The sequence below is a fragment of the Hevea brasiliensis genome, chromosome 5 (genome assembly GCF_030052815.1).
Source record: "Hevea brasiliensis isolate MT/VB/25A 57/8 chromosome 5, ASM3005281v1, whole genome shotgun sequence".
Lineage (NCBI taxonomy): Eukaryota > Viridiplantae > Streptophyta > Magnoliopsida > Malpighiales > Euphorbiaceae > Hevea > Hevea brasiliensis.
The window spans coordinates 105,701,872-105,727,289 of record NC_079497.1 but is presented as its reverse complement, the minus strand read 5'-3'; the positions used below and the strand labels follow the sequence as shown (position 1 = coordinate 105,727,289).

The following is a 25,418-nucleotide window of genomic DNA, read 5'->3' as shown; positions in this document are numbered from 1 at the left end:
GTATTTAAAAATGATTAGTCAACAGCTTATTTGTTTTTAAATAATTTATAAATACATTTATTATTAAAATGATTAGAAAAGATATTAAATAATATTTATAATGAAATCTAAAAATTTAAGTGATGATAATATAATAAAATAATTAATTAAATTAACTTATAAGTATCAAAATAAAAAAAAAATAGATTTCTAACTTATTATTTTTAATTTATAAACTTAATTTTTAAATTTAAAAATTATTATAAATAAATTATTTTTATTTAGTCAATTTAAATTAAGATAATCATCTTTCAAATATGTTTATTTGCTAGTCTAATTTAGGTGAAGACATATTACTCGATTGATATACTTATGTTCGAATTTCACTTCTTTAATCCCTTATTAAAAAAAGAAAAAACCTATGCTTATCACAAATTCGATTAATACTATTTACAAGTTTAACTTAATATTTATTATATGAATTAAAAATTTTATATAAATATGTTTTTTAAATTTGTAATACATATATATAAGCTTTTCAAGAGTCAGAAATTACTTTAAAAAAAGAAAGAAAATTAAATGATCTTGAGACATTAGGGGAGAAGTGCAAAGCAAAGCCCAATCCATCTGCGGAGCCCAAATAATGCTGTGAAGGCTAAGGCTAACCCAAATCTACAATTCTACGCTATCCATCCACGGCCCACTGATACCCATTCCTTTCTCAATGCGCCGCCATTTTATTTACAACGTTTGAAAAACATTGAAATTCATTTTTAAAATTAAATTTCATAATCAATAAATTTTAAAAAGAATAATAAAGAGAGAGAGAGAAGGTTCTGTGTGTGATTCTGGCACATTCTTGAGATCCTAATTTTAGACCATCAGGTCTCTCTCTCTCTCTCTCTCTCTCTCCAGAACTCTCCTCTTCCTGATCTTTTTCTCTCTCTTTCTCTTAGAAGTTAAGAAAGAGAGTGTGACAGCGTCTGCGTCTGCGTATGTGTTTTGTTTGATGCAAATGGAGCTAGGGTTTTTACAAAAGCCATTTTTGGTCTTCACTGTACTTATTCTTCTTCTTTTATCTTCTAGAGGTATATATGTGTTTCTCGCTTTTTAAAGCTTATCCATGGTTTTACATTTATAGTCTTTGTTCTATGTTGTTTTCTTGACTTTTTTTTATATGATCGTGTGTTGTTTTTCCTGTCCAAGTTGTAATGTTGCTGCCTTTTGTCGTGATTTTTAAACTTCAGTTTTCTGTTTGGTTCTCGAGAGAATCGAGGGAAAATAGGAGAAAGCTTTAAAAAATCTCTACGCTGGGGATTCTGTGTTATTATTTGTTTATTTGGTGAGAAAGTTGGTAAAAGAATTTTAAAAAAAAAAAAAGTTGGGTAGAAGTAAAGCTATGTTTTCTTAAGAAGTTACTGCATTTTCTCTGCAAACAAACAAAGAATTAGTTCACTTTACTCACTCTTATCTGTTATTGGATCTTTTTTTTTTCTTTTTATTTTGCTAAAACGTTGTTATTGGGATTTTGTGACTGGGATTTTTCACTCTCTCTTTTGCAGGGTTGAAGATTCAGATCTGAGGATTTGAAGATTTCTCTTTCGTGCTATCAGGTTTGGTTCAAGTCCTCTCTTTTAACAGATTTAAAGATATGTTTTTACTTTGGCTTTTATCAGCATCAGTTTCGACTTCTTGTTTCTCTCTTTTCAGACCCTTTTCTTCTCTCTCTTAGACTCTTAGTTATCGGTTAAGGTTTGTTTTGCTTCTTTGAATGTTTGGATTACTTTCCTATATTTCAGTTCCCGCAAGTTTAGTTTACCTAGCGTGGCATTTTGCAACGGCTAATTTGAAGTTCTAATTCCTTACTTTCAGGGCTTTCCTATACCATTTAAGTTCAGCTTGAAAAAGATTTTTTTTTTTTTTTTTTTGGGGAGATTTGCCCTTCTCTCTCAATTGGCCATACAAGATGCAGAGGCCACCACCAGAGGAATTTTTATTGAAGGAGACCAACCCCCATTTGGGAGAGGGAAAGATCACTGGTGGCAAGCTGACCAGCACCTATGATCTCGTTGAGCAGATGCTGTACCTCTATGTCCGGGTTGTCAAGGCCAAGGACTTACCGGGGAAAGATGTTACAGGTAGTTGTGACCCTTATGTGGAAGTTAAGCTGGGGAACTACAAGGTTGCCACTCGGCATTTTGAGAAGAAGACCAACCCTGAGTGGAACCAGGTGTTTGCATTCTCAAAGGATCGTATTCAGTCCTCGGTGCTTGAGGTAACTGTCAAGGATAAAGATGTTGCTAAGGACGATTTCATTGGTCGTGTTTGGTTTGATTTGAATGAAATACCAAAACTTGTACCGCCAGATAGTCCATTAGCACCCCAGTGGTATAGATTGGAGGATAAAAAAGGAGATAAAATTAAGGGGGAATTGCTGTTAGCGTTATGGATGGGCACACAAGCAGATAAAGCTTTTCCAGAAGCATGGCATTCTGATGCAGCTGGCTGGAAGTGGAATAGATAGTCTTGCCAATATTTGGTCAAAGGTATATCTCTCCTCGAAACTCTGGTATTTGAGGGTCAATGTAATTGAAGCTTAAGACCTACAACCACTGATAAAGGTCGGTATCCAGAAGTTTTTGTGAAGGTTATCCTGGGAAATCAAGCCTTGAGAACAAGAATTTCGCCCAGCGGGAGTATCAATCCTATGTGGAATGAGGACCTTATGTTTGTGGCGGAGGAGCCTTTGATCTTGAGTGTGGAAGATAGAGTTGCACCGAACAAGGATGAAGTATTGGGGAAATGTGTAATTCCTTTGCAGTATGTGGACAGGCGGCTTGACCACAGACCTGTTAATAGCAGGTGGTTTTATCTGGAGAAACATGTTGTAGAAGGCGAAAAGAAGAAAGAAATTAAGTTTGCGAGCAGAATTCACATGAGAATCTGTCTGGAGGGTGGTTATCACGTTCTGGATGAATCAATACACTATAGTAGTGATCTTCGACCTACAGCCAAACAGCTGTGGAAGCCGAGTGTTCTCAAACTAGGTATTCTCAGTGCTCGAGGATTGATGCCCATGAAGACTAAGGATTGTCGGGGAACAACTGATGCTTACTGCGTGGCGAAGTATGGCCAGAAGTGGGTTCGAACTCGAGCAATTATTGACAGTTTCGTGCCCAAATGGAATGAGCAATATGTACTTGGGAAGTTTTTGATCTCTGTACTATCATAACTATTGGGGTCTTCGATAACTGCCATAACTTGTAATTATATATATATAATTAATATTATTAAAAGTATTATATTAAATAAAAATTATGCATACAAAATTAAAAATTAAATTATTAGTATGCATGATGAGTATAATGAGAAAAAAACTAATAAATATAATTTGGGCAAGTGCAATATGTTTTATATTCGTTTTATTTTACTTTATTTTTGTTTTATAATTTTAATGATAAAATATTATTTCAATTTTTCAAAATTTATCATAAATCAAATAAAAACATGTTGTATGATTAAAATTACAAAATAAAGTGGCTATTAAATTTTTTTATGAAGAAAGTATTTAATTTAATTTAATTTATAAAAATTAGATTAATATTTATAGAATTAATTTGAATTTATAAATATTTAAAATTTTAAATAATTAATTATTTTATTAAAGTGTTTAAAGGTGATCGAAAAGCTGTTAATTTTTTTATTAAAAAAGGTTTACAAGTACTTTTCAAGAGTCAGAAATTACTTCCAAAAAGGAAAGAAAATTAAATGATTTTGACACATTAGGCGAGAAGTGCAAAGCAAAGCCCAATCCATCTCCGGAGCCCAAACAATGCTATGAAGGCTAAGGCTAACCCAAAGCTACAATTCTACGATATACGTGCACGGCCCACTGATATCCATCCCCTTTCCCATACGCCGCCGTTTTATCTCCAACGTTTGATTAACATTGAAATTCATTTTTAAAACTAAATTTTAAATTCTTAAAATAAAATAAAAATTTGAAAATGTAAATAAAAATTAAAAATTAAAAAAAAAAATCAACATGCATTTTTGTCTATTGTTTCGGGTCAATAATGGAGCTGCCTCGTGTGCTTAACACGTGGACTTGTCATCTTTGAGTCGGATTCCTTCCAATCCATATATATCCAGAGGGTCCGATTCGAATGATAATTGATGACTAGTGACTTTTGTTTGATAATGAAACATCCAAACGTTATGCTATTTTATTTGAATTTTTTAATTTTAAATAATTAAATTAAATATTTTCAAATTAAAAAAAAATATTTAACATTTAAATTAAAATTTAATAAATTACAATTTAATTCAACAAAATCTATAACTTACTTTTTATATATTCAAAACCAAGCAATTTAAATTTCAAAATTTAGTAAAACCTAACTTTTTATTCAAACAGTATAATTAATATATTATTTTTCTCAAAATAATTCTTTTTTTTTATAAAATATTTCCTAAAATTTTTCTTAAATTTTTCAATATCTATTTTTTTTAGATTTTAAACGGTTAAATTTTGATTTCTTATAATAAAAACAAAAAATTATTTCATCCAAAAAATTAAGATTAAATTGAGTTGGGTTTACAGATTATAATAATGGAGCTGAGTTCTAACTCGGTTGCAGTATGTGACAATTAAATTTAGGAAAAAAAACTAACAAGTTCTTGTTTCTATCTCATAAAAAATATATAGAGTCAAAAACATTTTAATATTTTTGTTATAATTAATAATTAGTTGAATGAAAAGTTAGACCGATGAATTAAGTTATAAATTTTATCAAAATTTTAGACACTAAATTATAATTTATCTATTAGAATTTGAAGATGTAATTTAAATTTTGAATAAAATTTTTCTAATTTTAGTTTAATCGTTTCAAATTAAAAAATATGTATAAAATGAGCAATAAATGCAAACATTTCAATTAAAAAAAATTAAAAATCCATCGAAATAACAAAAAAAAAAAACTATAATATGAAATAAAAGATCTAGACATGAGTCTATCCCTCTCTATGTATTCTTAATATAAAATATTTTTTCTCCAACAGAAACTACGAATCTCAAAGGATGACATAAACAAGCTAACATCGCAGTCATGTAAAAGAAAAACAAAGAGGTTTATAGGTCAATTGCTTGTGAAAGTGAAGATTAGAGGTCAAATGGAAGCATGAAAAGGATTGCCCAACAGAAATTGAATTATATTGACAAAGAAAAGGGATGATGAGGAGCAAAATAAAAGCAAGTTATTAATAAGCCATAAGCTCAAACAAGTGCTTGTTGAACCCACCCCACCTAACAGCCACTTCTCACAAATCCCTATCGTTGCAGGCCCCCCCCATTGTTTGCTACCCATCAATACAATCTTGTTGCTTCCATGAATGAATCATTAAAGGTTGAAAGACCATCTCACGATGCACTTTTTCATTTATTTTAGGTTGCAAAATGTTTACCGAAGAATCTACAGACTACTGAAGATTTACAATAAGGATTACGTATCGCTCATTCACGATAAATTTTAATAGTTATCGATAAGGTTCAAATTTGATACAAGTATATTAAGAGTAGAATTTTTAATTTATGAGTTTATTTTTCATGAATTTTTGTTTAATATTTAAAACATATATTTTTTAAAAATAAAATTATTATAGAATTTAAATAGAACAAGAATTAAGCATTTGGAATTGTAATTATCATATTCTCAATTATTATCATGGACATTAGGGGATGATATTGTTTAGTATATTGTTTAGTTTTATCATAGGCAGTTAGTAAAGGTCCAAAACACCACGTGGCTCGCATCATCATTGTTTTTCAAAATAGCTCCATTGTTTAATATTCAAATTATCATGATTGCTGCGGTATCCAATGAGAGGTCAACCGTATAAATTCATACATCATTCCTTTTAATCCGGTTTAACTCATAGTTTGGAATGGCTTCATAATGTACGGTCCGATTTCTTATTGTATTTATAAAAATTATATTTAAATAATAATAATAATTTTAAATTATAAAATAATAATTTATTTTATCATAACTTTTTAAACCATTAATTTAATAGGTTAAGATGGTATAGAAACTTTGCATTCCACTTTTATCATTGTACGATTTATAAAATTTTAATTATATTTTTTTATATATTTTTAAAATTTCTTCTTTATATCACATATTTAGTTAATGGTATTTTAATAATTTTTATATTTATTTTATCATATCATTCCATTTGATATAATTCTTTTAAAATATATAATAAATCTCATAATTTAAATTTTCGAATAGTTATAAATTTAATAATATTTAATAATTCAATTATGAGATTTGTTTAGTCGATTCAATAATTATAAGACTTATTCAATAAAAGAAAAGAATATTCATTAAAGTAAATAATTTTGATAAAATTATTAAATATAATAATACCTATAATTATATAGTATAAATAAAAATATAATTCTATAATTACGCTAACAAATGATATTCATATAATTATATATGATTATATAGTTGACTATCATAATTAATCATTATTTATATTCTATATAAAAAGATCAGATCATATGTGAAAATATATTATTTTCTTTAATCAATCTGATATATTATTCTCTCATATCAATTATAACTTAATCATCAGAGGATTCATTCTGAAAATACTCAATAGACGTTTAACTCATTTATTATCTATTTTACAGATCTATACTTACAAAAAAAATTTATAAACTATACCATTATCTTATAAAATAAAATAAAAATTATTAACTCATTTTGTGTTATATCATCTTTCTAATTATGTTAAAATTAAAAAAAATATATATAAATCGCATTGTTCTCAATCCAAACCCAATAAAGTGTACTAATTAATAAATGACATATTAATTACAATCATGATAGGTCCCACAAATAAATACATATTCTTGATTTTTTGTTGGTTGGGTATACAAACACTACAATAGGTAACAATTTCCCTAAAAAAAAGTAGGCCTACTTATATATAAAAAGAAAGAACTATATATTTTTGTAATTTTTTAATTTTAATAAATTAACCTTAATCTCAAATTAATTAATCAAAATGTCATTGCATATTCGCATGGTCTTTATTAGGTCGAGTCATTGGCACTCTTTGATTGCTACCCACACAGACTTGAAATCCATTGGTAGAGGCTCGCCCTTAAGCATTAGGAATGATTATCTTCCAGGTTTGCAACTGATGCTAAGTATTCCAATTGAAGAATTTCGTTCACAATTAGTATAAATACAGTCATCAAGGAGGGTTAATGATTTTGAATTATCCATAATGAATTCACTTTATAAATATATATGGAGTTTATGTATTTAATAAATAAGTTTAACTATATATTTTATATTTTAAATTTATAATAAATTAAATATAGATAAAAAAAATTTAACAAATATATAAATTATCAAATTTATTAATAAAATTAAATCATAAACAATAAAAATAAAATATCATTTTATTCTTATTAACTACACTAATTTTAATAAAAATATTAAAAAAATGTCTTTCCATCAAACAATCAAACAAGAAATATCATAACTTAAATTTAATTTTTTAATTTAATAAAATTTCACGCATAACAATCCAATAAAAAAATTATCAGCTAAAAATTTTATAATTTATTATTTAATCAATTCTAATGTTCAATCAATTTAATTTACATCTTTAATTAAGAGAATTATTCATTATTTATGTAATTAATTTTTAAGATTTATGTTAAATTATTTAATAAAGCTTAAATTATAAGATATATTTAATTTGTTTTTTTTTATTTAAAAAAACTATTAACTAGATTTTTAATAAAAATTTGAGGAAGCAGCAGCATAATTAAGGAGGTAGTAGTACTAGCAGCAGCTGGAATATGGTATCCAGCCAGCCAAAGCCAGCGAGGGAATATCTAAAGAATCCAGCATGATGGACACCTAGCATAAGAAGGAATTATTCGGTGCTTTTATACAAAATAATAAAAAATAATATTCAATATTCTCCAAATATATACTTTATTTATGTAAATAAATATTTTAAAGAAAATAATTTTCTTTTTAAGGAAATATTATTTTTTAGATTTTATCTCATTAAAATTAAAAATATTTAAAAATATATGAAATAATCACTTTTTTTAAATATTTTTATATATAAATTTTTTTCTATATAAAAGAAAGCCTTGCATTGTGTTATAATTCTCATCCGTATCCCCAACATTGGCAGTCACATGGTCTTGCCGTGGAACGTACCTTCTTTGGAAGCCACGTAGTCATAGAATTAGCATTGAAATTATCATCAAGTACTGCTGTCTGACGACACGTTATCTAAGTAAAAAGCAATGTATGTAGTAAGAAAAGGTGCACTCTTTACATCGGAAAAATTTAAATAAGAAGAGTTACCCTCTTTGCAAGGGTAAGGTCACTTCCCTTATTTTTTTTTTAGTTTTAGAAAATGAAAAAGAAAAATATAGAGAACAAAATAATTATTTTATTTGTTTGATTTTTAATTAAAGTTTAAACACAAAATTTGATCAATTTAGATATAATTTTAATATTATACCAATTTTAATTGAATTATTTATCCCATCCATCTCCTATTCTTTCTTTCTTTTTTTATGTTTTATATATTTTTTTTCTTTATGTAAATTTCAAGGTTTGAGTTTTAGTGTTGGTGATATTTTTGTTTTTGATATTCAAATAATTAGATTAATTTAAATACATAAAAATTAATTATTAGTTTATAATAACAATTAATATGTAATTAAAATCGTAATGTAATCATTATTACATTACATGTTTAATTAATATAAAAAAATTTAATATAATAAAATGATAATTATGTAATATAATTGATTACACTTAAAGTAACCTAATGATTATATATAAAAGTACATATAATCATAATTACTTATTTTATTTTTTTAGTTATTATCAATATTATTATCACTATTTATACTCATTTATCATTATTACCGTTACTACTACTTTTATTCTGTCACTACTATCATTACCACCATAATTATCATTACTGCTATTACAATCACCATTACCATCACTATTACTATATTGTTACCACCATCACTTGACTATTATTATTATTGTTTAGCTATTATCACTTCTATAATCATCTGGTCACTATCATTACCATCATCTTACTACTGTTATCGCCCTATCACTATCACTCAACTACAAATTGCTACAACTATTATTACTTATTATTAATATTATAAATAAATTAAATATTAAAATAAAAATTATCATTATATTATACTATTTTTATTTTTATTTCAACTAAACAGGTGAATGTAATAATAATTACATTATATTATATTACATTACAATTTTAATTATATTATATAATTAATTACATTGCATTATATTACGCTACACCAAACATAATATATAACTATATTTATTTCATGAAAAATAACTTGTATGTAGAGTATATTTTCTATGAAATATTTTTTATTATTTAATTGTAATGTTAAATTAATGTTATATATTTATCATGTATGCATAAATGTTTTTACATTTTAATATGATTTTTAACATCTATAAAATAAAAAATGATTTATTATTTTTTTTAAATTGACTTAATTTTTTTCTTAATTAAAAAAATATTTTTCATTAATTCTTTTTTTAAATATCTCAAAATATTAAAAAATATAAAAAACATTTCTCAGAAAAATCAATTTACCTTCTTCATCTTTGTTTTTTTATTTTATTTTATTTTATTTTATTTTATTTTTTTAATACCTTTCAAACAGAGTGGTGTCCTAAAATAACCATTACAACTTGATCCATAAAATCCAAATTTGAAAGTTTTCATCATTGGATGAACTTCCCCACTGTCCATCAAATAGACATTAAAAAGGGAAATACCCTCCTTTGAGAGTTTAAAACCAACAAAAAAACCCATAAACTGAATAGATAAAACTCTAGATTTAAAGAGACCAAACAAAAAACTATGAAAAAGTATAGAAATTTAGTGTTTATTTGATTTAGCTGTTTAATATAATTAATAGTTGATTGTAATCTATGTATTCTAAACATTTGATACAATTATATCTGATTGTTAAAGTTGATATGCAAAATAAGTACTAAGAATGCATAATATATTATTTATTTTATTATTAAAATACATAATAATTATTAATTTATTATATAATATATATAAGAATCAAATATGTATATTTTTATATAGATACTTTTTTTCATATAAGTGAATATTGTAACCTTTTTTTTTTTTGCTATAATTAGATTAAACTGCTTAAATTTGAATTCAACACCTCATAATCATGGAAATCACTCTAATATTATTGAGTTAAAACTCATTGATATAACTAATTTAATTATTATATAATATCTTAATATTTATCTATTATTTCTTATAATAATACGTTATTTATTAATATAAAATAATAATTTGAACTTTGAGGACACTAAAATTTTATAATTAATAAATTTTAAAGAGAATAATATAGTCTGAATAAAATATAAAATTAATTCAATTACTGAGAAAAGCTTTTAAGAAAAGTTCCTATAGTAGTGCTATGCAAACTATAGTTGATAAATAGTTTACACATCTATTAGTTGAATAATATATATATATATATATATATATATATATATATATATATATATATATATATATATATATATATATATATATATATATATAAAGCTATTGCCTATCAAAGTAGTCAACACCACTGTGGCAGAGCATTCGATTTAAATCGAATTGAATTGATCAAAATCGAATTAATTGAATTATTATATTTTATAAATTGAATCAAATCGAAATAAGTAAAAAATTGAACCGCTCTATTTTAATTTGGTTTGATTTGAATCGATTAGTTTTTTAGTTTTGATAGATTTTTTAATTTAGATTTTATTTTCAAGTTATTTGATTTAATTTTGACATTAGTTTGAACGTAATAATCATTAATCAATGAAATTAAATAATTTATATATATATAATTACATATAATCAAAGTTGTAATGCAATCATAATTAAATTGTATATTTAATTACGTTGCTCAGTAAAATAAAAAAAATTTAATATAATAGAATAATAATTACACAATGTAATTAATTATACTTAAAGTAACACAGTGATTACATATAAAAGTGAATGTAATCACAATTACATGTTTTAATTTTTTTATTTATTATTAATATTATCACCACCACCACTACTCTACTATCACTGCTATTACCATTTTTACTTTTACTCTGCCACCACTATCACTACCACTATAATCACCACCACCACCACCATCACCATCACTATCACCATACTGTTACCACCATCACTATCACCATCACTTGACTACCATTATTACCGTTGAGCTATTGTCACTTCTACTATCACCTGGCCACTATCACTACCACTACCTCACTTTGCCTTCACCACCAACAGCATATAACTTTCGTTGACGCCGCCACCACTATCACTCAACTATGAATCACTGTAATTATTACCACTTATTATTAATATTATAAATAAATTAAATATTAAAATAAAAAGTATCACTACATTACATTATTTATATTTTTATTTTATAACAAAACAAAAAAATGTATTGACAATTATATTATATTACATTACAATTTTAATTGTATTATATAATTGATTATATTGTATTATATTACGCTATACCAAACGTAACATATACTCTGATTATTTCATGAAAAATAACTTGTATATAGAATATATCTTCCATAAAAATATTTTTCGTTATTTAATTATAATGTTAAACTAATGTTTTGCGTTTATATCATGTATGTATAAATATTTTTACATTTTAGTAAAAATTTTAAAATCTAAAAAATACAAAATAACTTATTATTTTTTTTAAATTGATTTAATTTTTTCTTTAATTATTTAATTATTTAACTTTTTATTTAATTAAAAAATATTTTTTATTAACTTATTTTTCTGAAAGTCTCAAAACATTAAAAAATATGAAAAATATTTCTCAGAAAAAATCAATTTACGTTCTTCATGTCTGTTTTTTCTTTATTTTACATAGAATGTCAGGAGTGGTGTCCTAAAATAACAACTACAACTTGATCCATAAAATCCAAATTTGAAAGTTTTCATTATTGGATGAACTTCCCCACCATCCATCAAATAGACATTAAAAAGTGAAATACCCTCCTTTAAGAGTTTAAAACCAACAAAAAGAACCCATAGACTGAATAGATTAAACTCAAGATTTAAAGAGACCAAACCAAAAACTATGAAGAAATAAAGAAATTTAGACCCTGTTTGGCATTGAGTTTCAGAGCTTAAAATTGTTTTTTTGAATAAAAGTACAATTTTATATACTGTTGAGAAAAACAATTTATAAAAAGCTGTTTTATTATTTTAGTATTCTTATAATTAAAATTAATCAAATTTAATTTTTAATTATTTTTTAACACTCTCTAACTAGTATATTTAAAAAAGTGATTTTTTCAACAGCAGTTTCAACAACAATGCCAAACATGTCCTTAGTGTTTATTTGATTTTACTATTCAATATAACTTATAGCTGATTGTAAATGATGTATTCTAAATATTTAATAGAATTATATCTAATTATTATTGTTGATGTGTAAAATAACTAATAAGAGTATATAACATATTATTTATTTTATTATTAAAATAGATAATAATTAGTAATTTAATATATAATATATGTAAGAATCGAATATATATATATATATTTATGTATATACTTTTACTTCAATTTTGTAATTAATAAATTAAAAAAAAATAATAGTCTAAATAAAATATAAAATCAATTCAGTTACTGAGAAAAACTTTTAAGAAAAGTTCCTATTGTAGTGCTATGCAATATATATATAGAGAGAGAGAGAGAGCTATTGCCTGCCAAAGCAGTCAACACCATTAGGCTAAGCATTCGATTTAAATCGAATTGAATTAAATCGAATTGAATTGAAATGAATAAAAAATTAAATTAAATTGAACCATTTTATTTTTGTTTAGTTTGATTTGAACTAATTAATTTTTAAGTTTTGATAATTTTTTAATTTAAACTTGATTTTTAAGTTATTTAGTCTAATTTTGATTTTAGTTTAAACTTAATAACTATTAATCAATGAAATTAAATAATTAATATATATAAAATTACATATAATTTATAAATTTTCTAAAAAATAAATTATTTTAAAAATTAATAACGTAATTTGATTCGGATCGGTTCAACTGATTTTTTCCTCTCCAAAAACAAATTAAACTGAAATAACCGAATTTTTAAAATATAAAACTAAACTGAATCGAATTATCTTAAAAATCAAATTGAATTACTAAATTAAGATGGTTTAGTTTAATTTATTCAGTTTAAACCGAATAGTGTTCACCTTTAAACACTACTCCTCATTATAAAGAAAAATTATACAATAAAATCAATATATATATAATAATTTTATTATAATTATTAATTATTAATTATAGTAAATTTTCTATAAATCTATCATAATTAATGATTATAATTAAAGCACTAAAGAAAAATTCAGTTACAAAGCACTGGGTTGTGTACTGTTTAGAGAGATAAAACAGCTAAGAGAGTGAGTAAAAAAGTTGGCTTGCAGATGAAGTTAGTTTAGTTTATAAGTTTCAATTATTAATCATTAAATAATAAAACTAATAATTAGATGTGTCATTTTTCAACATTTCAAATATAAATTTCAACTATTAATTAATACTAAATTTTGAAATTCTTTAACAAAAAGAATAAAGTTTTATCAATTCCACAAACTTTAAAGCTTGTCATTATCTGTAGAGAAATGTAAAATTCATTATCTAAAACAAAGAAACTGTCTATTTTATTCAGTATATATTTTTAAATAAAAAAAACTATAGTATTATGATATTTATTAATCTGATTAATATGCTTTTTATTCATAAATATAACTATAAATTAGTAAAAAATATACAAATTTGTTTTAACCATCATAATTTTTTAATTTATTTTATCACATTACATATATTTAATGAGTCTATATATATATATTAACACAATCATTTGTAATATTTTAAAATATGATGCACAAAACACATTTTAATAAAAAATTATATTTAATATATTACTGAAATTATATTTTCTCTATTATCATGATGAAAAAAGGAATTTAGAAAAATCATTAAAAATCAGTCATATTGACATTTTCAATAAAATTTTGTGTGAAGAATGTTAAGGATATTAAAATGTAAAAAATTAATTATTAACTACAACAACTATATAATTAGTAGAATAGAAAATAAAAAAAAATTAATGTATTTAATTTTGAAAATATAAAAATTAAATTATTAATCGTCTAAAGTTACAGACACTTATAATTTATTAAAATTTAATAGCTTGGAGTTAAAACCAACCTGAACCGCTTCGATGCGGAATAAAACCGTCAATTGTAATAAAAAATGGGGCTGGACCGGAGCAGTCAACGTGTGTATCTAAACTCCATTATCTCGAATGAAAGCGCACAATACGACAGTGAAATATCATTTTCAGCTGGAATCCAATGCCACGTGTTGTACCTTTCAACACATCCAACGCCGGTTTCTGAATATATTTGCAAACGCTCCCTGCACGTGCCACTCACTCCCGTAGTCGGTCGCACGCTTCTATCTCTCTGGTCTGGTCCCCACTCAACCAGCACAGTGACAAACAAACCAACACAGCAAAATTTAAAAAATTAAAAAAAAAAAGAAAGAGAGAGAGAGAGAGAGAGAAAGAGAGAGAGAGAGAGAGAGTATGTTCTGTGTGTAATTCCCGCAGATTCCAGAGATCCTAATTTTAGACCATAAAGTGAAAATGAAAATACATAGAAAAAGCAAAAGCACAAACATCCCATCTCTCTCTCTCTCCAGAATTCTCCTCTGCCTTATCTTTTTCTTTCTATCTTCCTCTTAGAAGTGAAGAAAGAGAGTGTGACTGCGTCTGCCTTTGCGTATGTGTTTTGTTTGATGCAAATGGAGCTAGGGTTTTTACAAAACCCATTTTTGGATCTTCACTGTACTACTACTACTTCTTCTTCTTCTTCTTCTTTTATCTTCTAGAGGTATATGTGTTCCTCGTTTTTTAAAGCTTATCCATAGCTTTACATTATGGTCTTTGTTCTATGTTGTTTTCTTAACTTTTTTTTTTATATGATCGTGTGTTGTTTTTCCTTTCCAAGTTGTAATGTTGGTGCCTTTTGTCGTGATTTTTAAGCTTCAGTTTTCTGTTTGGTTCTCGAGAAAATCGAGGGAAAATAGGAATAGGAGAAAGCTTTAAAAAATCTCTACGCTGGGGATTTTGTGTTATTATTTGTTTATTTGGTGAGAAAGTTGGTAAAAGAATTAAAAAAAAAAAAGTTGGGTTGAAGTGAAGTTATGTTCTCTTCAGACGTTACTGCATTTTCTCTGCAAACAAACAAAGAATTAGTTCACTTTACTCTTGTTACACTTTTATCTGTTATCGGATCTATATTTTTCTTTTCATTTTGCTAAAATGTTGTTATTGGGCTTTTGTGACTAGGATTTTTCACTCTCTGTTTTGCAGGGTTGAAGCATTCAGATCTGAGGATTTGAAGATTTCTCTTTGATGCTAGCAGGTTTGGTTCAAGTCCTCTCTTTTAAGAAATCTAAGGATATGTTTTTACTTTTGCTTTTATCAGCGTCAGTTTCGACTTCTTGTTATCTTTTTTCAAACCCTTCTCTCTCTCTCTCTCTCTCTCTCTCTCTCTCTCTCTCTTAGACTCTTAGTTATCCGTTGAGGTTTGTTTTGCTTCTTTGAATGTTTGGATCACTTTCCTATATTTCAGTTCCCCCAAGTTTAGGTTACCTAGCGTGGCATTTTGCAACGGCTAATTTGAAGTTCTAATTCCTTACTTTCAGGGCTTTTCAAATCCTTTTGAATCCAAACTTTGTTTAGTTCGTGGATCATCAAAAAACTATACTGTTTAAGTTCAGCTTGAAAAAGAAAATTGTATTTTTTTGGAGATTTGCCCTTCTCTCAATTGACCCTACAAGATGCAGAGGCCACCACCAGAGGAATTTGTATTGAAGGAGACCAATCCCCATTTGGGAGGGGGAAAGATCACTGGTGACAAGCTCACCAGCACCTATGATCTCGTTGAGCAGATGCAGTACCTCTATGTCCGGGTTGTGAAGGCCAGGGACTTGCCGGCGAAAGATGTTACGGGTAGTTGTGACCCTTATGTGGAAGTTAAGCTGGGAAACTACAGGGGTACCACCCGGCATTTTGAGAAGAAGACCAACCCTGAGTGGAACCAGGTGTTTGCATTCTCAAAGGAACGTATTCAGTCCTCGGTGCTTGAGGTAACTGTCAAGGATAAAGATGTTGTTAAGGATGATTTCATTGGTCGTGTTTGGTTTGATTTGAATGAGATACCAAAACGTGTACCGCCAGATAGTCCATTAGCACCCCAGTGGTATAGATTGGAGGATAAAAAAGGAGATAAAATAAAGGGGGAATTGATGTTAGCTGTGTGGATGGGTACACAAGCAGATGAAGCTTTTCCAGAAGCATGGCATTCTGATGCAGCGGCTGTAAGTGGAATAGATAGTCTTGCCAATATTCGTTCAAAGGTATATCTCTCCCCGAAACTCTGGTATTTGAGGGTCAATGTAATTGAAGCTCAAGACTTGCAACCAACTGATAAAGGTCGGTATCCAGAAGTTTTTGTGAAGGTTATTCTGGGAAATCAAGCCTTGAGAACAAGAATTTCGCCCGGCAGGAGTATCAATCCCATGTGGAATGAGGACCTTATGTTTGTGGCGGCAGAACCGTTTGAGGAGCCTTTGATCTTGAGTGTGGAAGATAGAGTTGCACCTAACAAGGATGAAGTATTGGGGAGATGTGCAATTCCTTTGCAGTTTGTGGACAGGCGGCTTGACCACAGGCCTGTTAATACCAGGTGGTTTAATCTGGAGAAACATGTTGTTATAGAAGGGGAAAAGAAGAAAGAAGTTAAGTTTGCCAGCAGAATTCATATGAGAATCTGTCTGGAGGGTGGTTATCATGTTCTGGATGAATCAACACACTATAGTAGTGATCTTCGACCTACAGCCAAACAGCTGTGGAAGCAGAGTATAGGGGTTCTCGAACTAGGTATTCTTAATGCTCAGGGATTGATGCCCATGAAGCCAAAGGATAGTCGGGGAACAACTGATGCTTACTGTGTGGCGAAGTATGGCCAGAAGTGGGTTCGAACTCGAACAATTATTGACAGTTTCATGCCCAAATGGAATGAGCAATATACTTGGGAAGTTTTTGATCCCTGTACTGTCATAACTATTGGGGTTTTTGATAACGGCCATTTACCTGGAGGGGACAAGTCTGGAACGGCCAAAGATTCCAGGATTGGTAAGGTACGAATCCGTCTTTCCACACTTGAAACTGATCGGGTTTACACGCACTCTTATCCTCTCCTTGTGCTGCATCCTAATGGTCTAAAGAAGATGGGAGAAATTCATTTGGCAGTTCGTTTCACTTGCTCGTCCTTGCTCAATATGATGCATATGTACTCGCAACCTTTGCTGCCAAAGATGCACTATCTTCATCCACTTACAGTTAGCCAACTTGATAGTTTGAGGCACCAGGCAACGCAGATTGTGTCCATGAGGCTGAGCCGTGCAGAGCCACCCTTAAGGAAGGAGGTTGTTGAATACATGCTAGATGTGGGGTCTCACATGTGGAGCATGAGAAGAAGCAAAGCTAACTTTTTCAGAATCATGGGGGTTTTTAGTGGGATAATCGCAGTGGGCAAATGGTTTGATCAGATATGTAATTGGAAGAACCCCATCACTACGGTGCTTATTCACATATTGTTTATAATACTAGTACTTTATCCGGAGCTTATCTTACCCACAATCTTCCTTTATCTCTTCCTGATTGGTGTTTGGTATTATAGATGGAGGCCAAAGCAACCTCCTCACATGGACACTCGTCTATCACATGCAGAGTCTGCACATCCTGATGAACTGGATGAAGAGTTTGATACATTCCCAACTTCTCGGCCTTCTGATATTGTGAGGATGAGATATGATCGGTTGAGAAGTATTGCTGGAAGGATTCAGACTGTGGTGGGAGATTTAGCCACTCAAGGGGAGAGACTGCAGTCTTTGCTGAGCTGGCGAGATCCAAGGGCCACAGCACTGTTTGTGATTTTCTGTTTGGTGGCAGCCATTGTTCTTTATGTTACTCCTTTCCAAGTTGTTGCACTTCTGACTGGATTTTATGTGTTGAGACATCCCAGGTTTCGCCACAAGCTTCCTTCAGTGCCGCTCAATTTCTTCCGAAGGTTGCCAGCAAGAACTGATTGCATGTTGTAAGCAAAAAGGGATTTGTCTGCAATTCTGTTTAGCTTTTTTATTTGACTTGTTTAAGTCAGTGAACAAGACGCAGAAACTAATGGAGCTGGTTTGCTTTCTATGTTTACCAGCGGATGTTGGTTCTGGTATGATGTGTAACCTTCCTCTGAAGGTAGTAGATTTTGTGGATTTTCAGGTCATTTTAAGTTAATAGAATTTCTGTTTTAAGCTTTGAGATTTATGATAATATAAATCTGTGCAGAGCATTTGTAGTTTTGTGGGTTTGTGATTGGATTTTAACCTTTGGTGATCATTCTCTATGGTTGAGTTCTATGTTGCCTTAAACTTTGAGAGTGCCTTATAAAATGGAGCTTGTCTGATTTTCAACAACAGGTTAGGGAGCGTTTGGAGCGTTAAAATTAAGAAAATAAGTAGTAATCATTGTTTCTTGGAATTTTATGGCTGTTTCTGTATTATGGGATAGGTGGGGACCTATTCTTCAATTTACTCTTGCTTTACAGCCTGTAAACAAGCCTTGTTCCTGTAACTCTTGTCTTTGTCGGTTTCCTTCCCTTTCCCCTTATTTCCTTCTTTTAAATCCGTGGAAAGAGAGGAAAGGGAGAAGGGGAGGAGCGGCCTTTTTTTACGCCATGATGTGATCTTGCATGGGAAGCCTCTGTGATATTGCCCTTTGTTCCTTTTGCTTGCCGTTTTATGTTTAATTATAATTATTTATTATGATGGGTTAATTTTTCCTGGTTAAGGGTGTATGTTATTGAAATTCTGAATTAAATCGAAAAATTGTAAAAAATAAACCATTGATCGAGAATTTTATATATATATATGATTTTTAGGTATATTAAAATTTAATATATCATAAAAAAATCAAAGAATTTATATATCAGAATTGTATGAAAATTTCAATTTTTAGATAAATCAAAATTGGAATAACACACTCTTACCTTTGGTTGCCACATGTTCATTTCATGTCTCCACAAATAGCCATAATTTTCTTGGTCTTAATTTTCATGGTAGGGGCAAAATAGGAAAATTATATAATGAATTTATCCCATGGTAGAATCCATTTTATAGAGATGAAGGCATGTAAAAAAGTTCAACAAAATGGTATTAAGCAAATGGTAGCTAATGAGAAGTAAATTTCTTCCATTCTCTTTATTAGAAATTGAAAAAAGATTATTGTAACTTTTTATAAGGATATATTAAAAATAAGAAAAACAAGAAAAAAATTAATTAAATTAAGAAAATATCATAAAATGATTGTGTAGTACAAGTGATGTAGATTGATATTATTTATGAAGATACGAGTTGTGAGTTTGGATAGTGCACTTCTAAATAACAAGCCTATGAAGGAAAGCAATGTGTGAAGAGAAGTGGGACCAGATTCAGAATAAGGTAAGGTAGGGTAGGGTTAGGGTTTCTTTCTTACTCATCACTCCCATTTTGGACCATTTTTTGGGAAATCTATTGCAATTGACATTTCATTATATGAAGCTTTAATTGCGGTGGCTTTTAAATTGGACAAAAAGGGGATTTAAATATATAAATAATTGAGTCCGATTGGTTTAGTGATTGAAGACATATTCATGATTGTGTTGCTTTACTAATATTGGTCTTATTTTCATTATTTCAACTAAAAGAACTTACAAAATTAAGAAAAAATGGTTAGAGGTCCCTAATTAGGTCCTTCCGATACTTAAGTTAGAAAGAGTTATACTTTAAAAAGAGAAAGTGAAGAAAGCATATTTTGCGGTATATATTAAAAAATATTCTTTAAGATATATTTCTAAATAAGAGGAATATATGTTATGTGATTATTTTATATTGTATCACATATCAAGTTCAAGGCCCCCTTCTTCAATTTCATTACTAAAAAAAATAATATGTATATAATGGAAATTATGCAGAGAAATTCATAATCATGTACGTGGGTATAAAGGTCATTGTGTCCCATGAAGCCATTATTGTGGGACATTAATCCTTTCAAGGATCCAAAATGAAAATGAGAAACATGAGTTCCTTTATCTTGTAGCCTTTATAGTGGCTGGTGAGCATTGCTTTCTAAACTTTGTCGAATTAATTCTACTTGTTTTTAATTTTTTTATTATATTGGAACATTTTTAAAGAAAATATAATTGTTAAATTTCAATTGATCTTAATTTTTTTTATATATTTAATTATTAAATTATTAACCTGAGGATGTATCATAACTCATACTTTAATTCTTTATATTATAAAATAAATACTTAATTATTATGCATTGCTAACTGAATAGAGTAATATATTTTTATTAAATCATGATTTAGAAAAAAAAATATTAATGTCACTTATAACTTGCGAGATTGAAGCATTTTATATAATGCGAATTTCATATATTATAAATAATAAATAATCACGTAAATTAATTATTGACATATATATACTGTATAATCTGTGACATATATAAATTCAATTAAAAAGGATTAAATGCAATGACTTTTTTTTTAAAAATAAGAATTTTATGAATTAAAGTATTAATAAAATTTTATTAATATTCTAGTCATATTATTATTTTTGAATAATCAATTTATTATATTATTAATTATTAATTAATAGATAGAAAAGTGAAAATGCATTTACAACCAAACCCTCCTCTCCTTTTTCCTTCTTCAATGAAAGACGAGGCTGCGACCGATAAGACAATCTGTGAGCTCTGCTTCCTTTTGATTGAAGTTAGGTCCGAATCTTCTCTGTTGGATCATAGTACGGAGATCCTTATCAAGATGATAGATCTTTGACTGGAGATCCTTGTATATGTTTTCAACGTACATTGAGAAAGAATCAACCTTCTTTTCAACGGTATGTGAGTAAGACAGAACTCGATCAATCTTAGAATCATGCCTTTGGAGTGTCTGGTTTTGGCAGTGGCATTTTTTGTGTGCCAATTAAGAACTTCTTCAGCTTGAGTTAAAGGACTGGGGTGTCCTTCAGGAGTAATCTTAGTAGGTTGAACAAAGGGTCTAAGGAAGACATCAGAGGTTTTGTCTGTCTGTTGAGAGAGAGGTGGAAAGTCTGTTTCATAAGAGGATGGTGAGATCATTATGCAAGAAGAAACCATTGCTAAAGCAGGAGGCGGTATAGAAGGTGAAAACTTTAGTGGAGAAGGAGGAGGATAACCTTCTTTCCTTAGAATTTGTAAGGCCAGCTCATAAATGGGTAAAGGCTTCTTCTGTATTGTCTTCTCATGGATTCCTACCCAGGGTTTGTCATCCGGGTCATCTTTGTGATGAGATGAATGGCAAGATGAAGATCGCAGGATATCTTCTTTGTCTTGGTTAATTTTCTCTAGTTTTTGTTAGATAGTGGATGTCCATATTCATTCTCCCAATAATCTTCATCACAGTCACAATTGTTATCACATAATCCTGATCCTGGGAGATCCCAGGGGTAGTGGTAATTGATCCTCATGGGATAGACATAATGACTATCTACAGTGACTGCTCTGATAGGACACCATTTTTCTTCTTTAGGGAGTGGAGTGATTATCATTGACTGAAAAATAGGAAGAGAACTTGTAGAGTGTCTGGCTGGCTAAAATGTGGTCTAGAAAGTCCCATCAGGTTGTTTTCGAAAAGACGACTCTGTAAGCTGAATAGGTTGAGAAGTAGTGTGGATATTCTCATAGTTTGTAAACCAAGCTTTTGGAATGAGCTGTTCCAGTTTTGATCTGGGAATCTGCCATGAAATCTGGACTATTGTAGGAGTTTGCTCAGTATCAACAAGGATGAGCAAGGTGTCTGAAGAGACTAAGGCCTGAGCGAGATCAATTGCATGATCTTACAGTCTGTAGATGATCTGGTGATGGAGAGTAGCCATCATAGAGGAAGTTACTTGTTCTGCACCAGTGATCTGAACATGTACTTTTAAGGCAGTACAAAGGTTTGGATCTCTCAAAGACATATTGTAGTTGGGAAAAAAAAGGTAAGAACCACACTTCCAGCATGAAGTATTGTGAGACAAGTGCCTATGACAGCATACTCATACTGTAAGAAGCGAGTATCTAAAAGAGAGACTCGAGTAGTGATTGGGAGTCCTCTTCTTCCATGTATTGTTAGAATCAACCTTACTGCTTCAAAGTGAAGGTGAGAGAATCCTTCATTCTTCCATTTAGTCACAAGTGGAGGGGGGATCTCCAAAGTTACATACTATTATGAAGATGTGGCATGTAGACTACACTGGTCCATGCGAGATGATTGGACATATTCTTTGGGCAGAGATCTTCTGGAGTTTAGGATAGACCTAATACCTTTAGTGAGGGTGTTAGATCTTCTGTAAATATTATAGGGGCTGATAAGAGGCAGGAGAGATTCTCCTATTTGAGCATCTTCTGGAAGAGTAGATATTTCAATAAGATTATCTATTTTGGAAGAAAGGGTTCTGCGAAGAGGTGAGGATAAAGATAGAGAAGAAGAAAGATTAACTATATCTGAAGGAGTAGGTGTTTGTAGAATAGTTTCTGGAGAAGGAGTAGGTGTATGGCAACTCATGGTGTATGGAGGTTCTCTTCTTACTATTCCTAGAAGTATATACTATTTAACGTAAATCAGGCTCTGATGCCAATGATGGTCCGGGAGCCTTATACTATATATTGTATGTTTATACTCATGCCCAATGCCTCTTCCCACCTTTGGTACTCTCTGGCTGGGGGCCCTTTTGTACTCATATACAGCATACAGTATAAGGACCGTAGCTTACTGGATCAAAATAGATGCATTTTTGGTACATAAGATCCTCATATGAGGTGAGTGTAGAGCATACGTGCAACTGAGTTACAAGAAATAACATATATTCTTGGAGTTTCAGAAGAGAAAAAAGAGGGTTTTAGAAAGCCATAAAGAGAAACACCAAGTTTTATTTCTCTAAGATAGTTCTTGAGTTACAACTGGAGGAGGCTCTCTTATATAGAGGAGAGACCTTAAGAACACGACAAACAAGAATAATTATACAGACAAGCTTTCAAAAAGAAAGCTGATTACAAACTTTGAATAAAGCAACACACTTTAAATAATATACACTGACACACTTAAGGTAGGGACAAGCCAACAGTGATAAAGTTCACAGGTTTACGGGCACTTATGGAGATCTGGACAGATTATAGTTCCTATAGTCTGAGCTGTTAGAGTAAATATCACCATAAAAGCAATGATACCAGGGCTCTCTTTCTTCAGATGAGGAGGGGACAACACTTGCTATAGCTTCAAGGGCCTCAATATCCATTGGGTCTTGTGAGTCTTGAAAGACAGGATTAGACCAGTCAGTGGGGCTATTGCCTAGGGAGGTGCATGTGACTGAAGTATCCAAGGCTGGTATATAATTATTGATTTCACATAAATGGTGTGCCAATTGGTGTCTCAGAGGTCCCAAGCGGTCCTCATCAATAATACTTCCTTCAAAAGTCCTCCATTCATAATTATGGTTCTGTGACCAAAGCAGGCCATCAGATCTTTTGAAAAAAGGTCGATGGACAATGAAAATGGACCGGACTGTGTTTTGTTGGGCTGGAGGTCTGTCTTCAATACCATGGGAGTCTATGAGTCTTCTGAGTGTGTAAGCCCAAGTTGATAAAGGCTAAAACCATTCTAGGAATCTTAAGAGTAACGTCTTAGTTGTGTGGTTTTGGACATAGTAATAAAGACCCAAGGTGGAAAATTCAATGGCTACAGAGTACAAGGTGGTTAAGCACCAGAGAAACCAGAGTTCTTCAAGGAGCATGTTCGTTTCAGGATGAAGGCTAATGCAGGTGAGAAAGGGATAATCTGACAGGAAATAAGAAATAGGGGGAATGATGTTTCTGAGAACATTTCTTGCATTCTGAAAATGAAATAGGTGGTTCCTGGCATAAGTTTGAAGTTCTGCAGGAGTCATGGAGGGTGAACTTTCAGGTGGAAAGCTATCTGGAGGAGGAGTAAGAGAGCTAGATGTGTTTAATGAACTGGCCATGAAAATAAGTGGAAGGGCAGAGATAGAGTTAATAAGATGGACTTAGCTTGGTCTTGAGAGGAGGTTAGGGATGAGATTGTTTTTTCCTTTAATGTGCTGAACCTTGAATTTATACTTAGAAAACCAGTCTTTAAGGCATAAAAGTTGTGGTTTAGGAAGCACCTTATTCTTGAAGTCTAATATTCTTTGGAATGAAGAGTTGTCCATCATGACAGTGAAATGGTGGCCAATAAGATGGAGCTCGAATTTTTTGATCCCATTTTTTACTGCAAGGATTTCTTTATAGACTGAGTGGCAGTGTTGTTCAGCAGGTTTGAATTGTCCACTAGCATAAACACATATGTCTTTGAGACCATCATGTGATTCAATTAGAATGGCATCCCAATGAATGTCACTGGCATCTGTCTGCAGGATTCTGTCTCCATTACTAGGGATATGGAGAGGTGGAGGGTTTTATACCTTTGCTTTAAGTGCTTTGATAGCTGTTGTTTGTTCTAGTCCCCATGGTGAGGCATTCTTTTTCAACATCTTTGAAAATTGACTAGTGTGGATTGAGACATGTGGCAAGAACTGACGGATATAATTGACTATACCCAAAAACTGTTGTAACTGTTTGTGAGTCAGATTCTTGTTAGAAAACTTGAGGAGCTCAACAGCTATGTGTGGACCAGGCTAGTATTTCCCATTTTTGAAATGCATACCCAAAAACTCAATTTTAGTGCGGGCTAAATAACTCTTTTTTTCAGAGAGCATTATTCCATGGGCTTGGACAATGAAATGAAATTGGGCCAACAATTGTTTGGCTGTGGATGACTTTTGAAAAGAGAAGAATGTCATCAATGTAAATTAGGGTGGAGTGTCACACCTTACCCCTCCGTAAGACATAACATGATCTCGTAGTATACCTAATAAATTACCAAACTTCATCTACTGATAACCCATTAAATACACTACAAGGGATTTTAAACATTTTCTTATTTCTTTTTACAGTGGTGAGCACTTTTGACAGGTGTTAATTTTTTTTTTTAACTGAAGTGAAATTAAATAAAAAATCTGAAGTATCAATTATTTTTATAAAAATTTCGGCAAAGTGTCATCTGTATTTGGAGC

At 29.9% G+C, this 25,418-nt stretch overlaps 1 protein-coding gene and 1 pseudogene across 3 annotated transcripts; both read left to right on the top strand.

Annotated features, from left to right (window-relative positions):
- The first annotated feature begins 834 nt into the window (after positions 1-834).
- Positions 835-18,546, top strand: LOC110636771 (FT-interacting protein 3). Of its 3 annotated transcripts, none has more exons than XM_058147301.1 (3): positions 835-1,067; positions 15,538-15,589; positions 15,873-18,546. In XM_058147301.1, exon 3 carries the CDS (start codon positions 16,008-16,010, stop codon positions 18,330-18,332), a length of 2,325 nt encoding a protein of 774 aa, XP_058003284.1. In that variant the 5' UTR covers positions 835-1,067; positions 15,538-15,589; positions 15,873-16,007; the 3' UTR covers positions 18,333-18,546. The 3 variants fall into 3 exon arrangements, with proteins under 3 accessions (XP_058003284.1, XP_021642300.2, XP_021642299.2); XM_021786608.2 differs by lacking the exon at positions 835-1,067 and adding an exon at positions 14,726-15,009; XM_021786607.2 differs by lacking the exon at positions 835-1,067 and adding an exon at positions 14,726-15,055.
- Positions 1,132-3,374, top strand: LOC110636774 (FT-interacting protein 3-like; annotated as a pseudogene).
- Positions 18,547-25,418: the final 6,872 nt, after the last annotated feature.